Source organism: Camellia sinensis, chromosome 1 (assembly GCF_055761805.1).
Source record: "Camellia sinensis isolate YWXY chromosome 1, ASM5576180v1, whole genome shotgun sequence".
Classification (NCBI taxonomy): Eukaryota; Viridiplantae; Streptophyta; class Magnoliopsida; order Ericales; family Theaceae; genus Camellia; species Camellia sinensis.
This window is the reverse complement of record NC_138961.1, coordinates 211,160,928-211,166,356: the sequence shown is the minus strand read 5'-3', so window position 1 is coordinate 211,166,356 and position 5,429 is coordinate 211,160,928. Positions and strand designations below refer to the sequence as shown.

Genomic DNA, 5,429 nt, shown 5'->3' with positions numbered 1-5,429 from the left:
ATATATGATCTCCACAGTAGATGAACACTGACATATCATTTTCCAAGTCATTTTTTGGAATTTTTTAGACTTTCTAAATAATATAAATATGAAAATGAGAAATTTCTAATTGTATGATATGCCAACATTTATTAAGACAAAAAACCTCATCAGTGCAAAAAATCTCAAATTGAAAACACTGGCCAAGGCATTTCCAATTAATGTCCCCATCAAAATTTCGTTTTTTTTTAATATTATTTTTATTACAGAATCTGCCATGTAAATATTATATCAATCATAACTGAGGAAAGCAGAGAAACTATCAAAAGGTAAGATCACACTGAAACATAAACATAAATTAATTGTATTGTTCATGAACTATGGATAATCTAACACACATAAAAGAGTTAAAATGGCCAATATTCATTCACTAAAATCAGCCAAATCCTACTTTTTGAAAACATCTGCAAACTATAGTCTATAAAAAGAAACAAGACAAGAAAATTATGGAAATTAATTGAGGTGTTCTAACCTCCCTCAGCCTTCTTCCATCAACTTTCTGTAAACTTGCTCGCTTTTCCTTTTTTGTCTCCACCTTTCTCTTGCTCAAGTCACACGCTCGTTACAACGATGAAATGGAAACGAACTTGCAAGAGTTGAACCAAGAATATCATCACCAAGGCTACCAGTTTCATTGCTCTTCTTGTAGTCTACTCTTGGACTGCTTAGGCCTGAGCTGCTATTTGAAAGTGAAACAAAAGTCGTCTTTTGTAAGACCCCTGTTGGGGAAGATCCCAACTGCGGGCTTCCATTCCACCGATTCGTGAGGTTCAAATCCGACAAATTCTTCCAAGCTCCCACCGTGCTAGAACTGCTGTGCAAGACCTCTCCTAATGGTCCCCCAATCGAACTACCCCAAGATATAGGTACCCAATTTGTTCCCTTTTGGGTTGATTCAGTGAGGTGATTGTTATTCACCGCCAAACCCATTTGGATTGGGTCAAGCTCACGAGATAACCTAAGTGGTGAGAGGGCAATTTTCTCTTGAGGGGATGATGTTGAGGTTGATGAGAAATCAGATGACGCCATAGGGATCGACATTGAGAGCTGGGTCCAGTCTGGTTTTAGTTCTTCAGGCCAGGCAACGGTGGCACGGTTGAATTGGCCCTTGGGCCAGTCGTCAATGAAATGGTGAAGTGGAAGATGTTGGTCATGGGAGTAATGGTTGTTGAAATTCAGGATAGAGTTATAGTTTCTAGAATTCCCCGAGCTCTTTTGTGAAGGATTGAGTAGGGAATCAGAAGAGACGAGTCCAAACTCTGAGTAAGAGAATTGTTCATTTGGGATATGCTGCTTTGGAATGGAGAATGGGGAATCTTTAGACTTCAGGTTAGTGGTAGTAGATACCATAGAGAGGACTTGGGGACCTTGCATTCTGTCACATATATTCTCTTTTGTTAGTAAAACATAGAAGTAGTATATAAATAAATAAATAGAACTCAAATGGGTCTAGGGCACAGAAGGGCAGTTGTCCCAGTGCACGAGACTCCGTCATTGCTGGATTTGAAGCAAGAAAGGTAAAGGAAAGAGTCAAAGTCACAAGTAGTAATGAGAGAAAGATGAAAAACTCTTTATGATTTTTACATAAAACCTTGTTCCATGGAAACTAGACAGACTAACTTACAAGGATTCATCCATCGGATGCAAGTCAAGTGTGTGCCAAGTAAACCTTCATAAACTCAAATCTTAACATATTGAGATATACATCCAAAATGTCAAAGATATATATATTGCATATTGTATAACACTGTCATATATGATGTTATAAATTATGTAGAAATATACTTGAAATTAAATATGATTTGGAAAAAACAAAACAATTATCTCTCCTATCCACGTTAGATGATAGAAATGTTTCTCTACTAGCAAATATGAGTTTATTCTTCTACAGCCATCATAAAAAAAATTAGAAAATCCAAGTATCTAAATTGGACACGGGTGTCAAACACATCGCACACCATTACCCTTATCATATGCATATAAAAATGAGTACTATACGAGAAATAAACGAGTACCATGAAACATAATAGACAAGGGAGGTATAATGAAGCCATCCTAGAGAAGGAATCTCAAGTCTCAATTACTAAAGACTAGTCATTTTCACAAAAGTAAAAGATGAAACAATGGGGTCCCTACTTTTAAGTAAAGAAAAAGTGAAGAAAGTAGAGTTCAAATTAATATCAATCCTAATAAAAGCTCAAAATGGATAATGTGGAGTAAACTGATAACGGAAGATCAGATCCAAAAAGGGTAATCCTTTACCTATTGACAAGCACATCTGCAGAAGGGTTCTTCTCAGCATCAGGCCGCAAGCCCTTGAACTGGTGCTGCACAGCAACACCAAGGCTATTGGATGCACCACTGCTAGACATTGCCGATGCTGATGTGGAACCAGCAATCGGCACCACCTTTGTAGTGAATCCAGAGACGACTTGGCCAGTCTGGCCTTCCACAGGCTTTCTTGAACGATGGCGGCCTCTGTTGATGTGCCTTTCACAGTATTTCTGATCGGCAACAGCATCTCTCGAGCACCGCCATTTCTTTCCATCCGTTCTGCGACACCTCCCAGGTTCAGGGTCAGTGTTGCCAGAGAAACCTAGATGGAAAGAACCCCTTCCAACTGCATAGACCAGAAAGAGCCCCCCCAAAAAAAAACCACAAAAACAAAAAAGAAGAAACAAAAGCAAAAATGCCAGAAATCAGCTGAATGGGGTGAAAAGGAAAGTGAATTTTTCATCAAAACCAGTATGTTAGAAGCACAAAAATAAACTTTTTACCCAAAAAAAAAGAACAAGAAAAAGGGAAAATAAATCCTTGCAGACAAGACATAAATGCTTTAAAAGCAAAAGGCTATGGAGCATTAGAAACATGAGTGTATATGACAAAACACAAAATGGGTTCTAAAAATAAAATAACAAGTGAGCCATACAAGTAAAATGTTACACACCAATATATGCAAGCATGAAGTCCTCGAAATTGAACTACAAATTAGAGATTTACACCGAGTTCCTTTTTAAAACAAGTTTTGCTAATCTAACACAACCGTCACACATGATATGAAGAAAATTTGCACATCTGATCAAGAGAAACCATTGTCATTCTGGTGTGAGAACTTCAAGGAAGAGAAAATGCTTACATGAGTTGGGGGCATAGGATCCAGAAGACAACCCAGATAACCCATATGGGTCAAGGGATTTTTTGAGTGCAAAGAGCAAATTAGATGGAACAGGTACATTTGCCATAATGTATTTGTAGATCAAGGCCTGGTGCTCCAGCTCAATCCACTGAGATGGAGTAAATGGCCCTCTAGTCCCCAAAACAGGGGTATGCATGCCTGAATTCAACCCTCCAGAGCCATACCCTAAAACAATAAGTGATGACAAATGAGGTAAACTATTAAAAAACAGGGGAACCAAAACCTAGAAACACTTTCAACATGTATAAGAAAGAAGTAACATCATACAGCAATAAAGAAGTGAGAGGAGAGTGAAAACCAATCAAATGTCTCTACCCTTTTTTGTTCATATTAATCTGGTTCTGGTGTGACCCAAATCTTACCAAAACAGAACAGAAAGACCATTTAAAAGAAGAAAAAACACTAACTTTATTTCTTTAAAAAAAAAAAAACAAAGGAGAGAGAGAGAGAGAATGATATCAACTTTATTTCTTGACAAGACTAACACAAAAACTTGTATTGTTCTGTTTTGGGGGGAAAATAATACTGTACCTGCGTAGTAACGAAAGGGTGAGTTGTTGTGAGTGGTCCTTTCAGCAAATCCGCCATTTTTGCTAAGAAAAGGAGCTTCTGAGAAGCAGAGCATGTTCTGTTGTTGGCCACTATCATTACAAGAGTGCATAGGATTAGATCTCGGAAGCAGAGGAGTCCCCTGCAGATGAAGCAATGTATTGGGTAGCTCAGAATCGTCAGTTCTGGCTGCTTTGGAGCTCCTCCAGTCGTCTTCTCCGGACCTAGATCTCTCTTGCTTGAGAAACCCAGATCCATTATTGCTCTTTGGCTTGGTGGACTCATGGTCTGAAACAAGCTGTGAAGATACTCGATTCTCTGGACCCACCAAACCCTCTAAACCCACAGACCCAAAATCCATCAAGTAATCCCCACCAATCTACAAACATTCACAGAGCATGAGTTCATGAGAAAGAGAGTTACACCATGGTATGCTACTGCACAGAGTGAATGAGGCGCAGGGATGATTTAAAGAAGTCAGAGAGAGAGAGAGATGAAACTGAGGCTGAGCCAGGGACACCTATCTCCACATTTCAGACATGGTTGCCCAAATTCCGTCTATTTGTTTACCAAAAGAGAAAAAATAAATAAATAAATAAATAATCTTTATTAATCCAGAACTCCAAGTTCTACTTGTCTAACGATTTATGTACTAAAATCTCAGTGATCCTAATGAAAATCACAACCCACAATTGAATTATTAGATTTTCTACTTGTTTGCTTTTAAAAAAAAAAAAATTAACGATTTTACGTACTAATAAAATCCCCCTGACCCTAATGAAAATGACAATTGACAATTGAATTATTCAATTTTCTATTTGTTTGTTTTTCTCATTTTTATAATGGACTTTGATGATTTATATACTAAAATCTCCGTAACCCTAATGAAAATGAGAATGAGTAATTTTAAAAAACAAAATTCACAGTTCATATAGTTTATAATTCCGATTGAAATAGATAGTTATTCAATAGTTCTTGTAGGTGTTTCAAAAAAAATATAAGCGAGACATTTTAACTCATTTTTTTTTAACTATTTTGTTTATTTTTTCTAATTCAATGGACATGGAATCTGGCCAGACTCTTTATCCCCCATATGGGGGATTATACTATCCTGGGAGTGGAATAATTTTGGATGGATTATTTACCGTTGGGATTAGGTGGTGAAATGACCATTTTGACCCTCTGCTATTTAATTATCTATTATATTTAGTAAAATTCAATAAAATTTAAATATCTCAATTTAAAAATAAAATAATTTTATTTAACTTTTTATTGATGTTTTATTTATTTATTTTTTAAATAATTTTTATAGATATTTTATTGATGTTTTATTTTAAAATTTTATTTATATTTTATTTAATTTCATTATTTAAATGTTAATAGATGTTTTATTTAATTTCATTGTTTAATTATTATTATTTTTAAAAACAAATTTATTTAAAATTTTAATTAAAAAAATAACATATATATTTATTGATATTTTATTTGTTTTATTTAAAAAAATAAATTTATTTAATTGTGTAAAAAATAAAACAAAATAAATTTTTATTTAATCTAGCTAAAAATAATTAAAATATTAAAGATATGTTTAATATTACTATTACTTAATAAACAATTGAAAAATGATAAAATAGTCTTTTATTCA

The 5,429-nt window shown here is 34.9% G+C and overlaps 1 protein-coding gene across 1 annotated transcript; it reads right to left on the bottom strand.

Moving 5' to 3' along the window:
• Positions 1 to 314: 314 nt before the first annotated feature.
• LOC114276243 (growth-regulating factor 1) lies at positions 315 to 4,392 on the bottom strand. Its single transcript, XM_028218030.2, has 4 exons — positions 3,767 to 4,392; positions 3,176 to 3,400; positions 2,302 to 2,659; positions 315 to 1,414 (listed from the first exon to the last, which is right to left on the bottom strand). The coding sequence occupies exons 1-4, from the start codon at positions 4,143 to 4,145 to the stop codon at positions 586 to 588; spliced, it is 1,791 nt and encodes a 596-aa protein (XP_028073831.2). The 5' UTR covers positions 4,146 to 4,392; the 3' UTR covers positions 315 to 585.
• Positions 4,393 to 5,429: the final 1,037 nt, after the last annotated feature.

Bases quoted from the DNA above. Each gene is read 5' to 3' on its own strand.
- LOC114276243 (XM_028218030.2), bottom strand. From the start codon at position 4,145: ATGGATTTTGGGTCTGTGGGTTTAGAGGGTTTGGTGGGTCCAGAGAAT. The intron at 3,401-3,766 runs GTACAGTATTAT...TTATTGTTTTAG, and splicing joins ACCCTTTCGTTACTACGCAG to GGTATGGCTCTGGAGGGTTG. The intron at 2,660-3,175 runs GTAAGCATTTTC...TGGTCTATGCAG, and splicing joins ATCCTATGCCCCCAACTCAT to TTGGAAGGGGTTCTTTCCAT.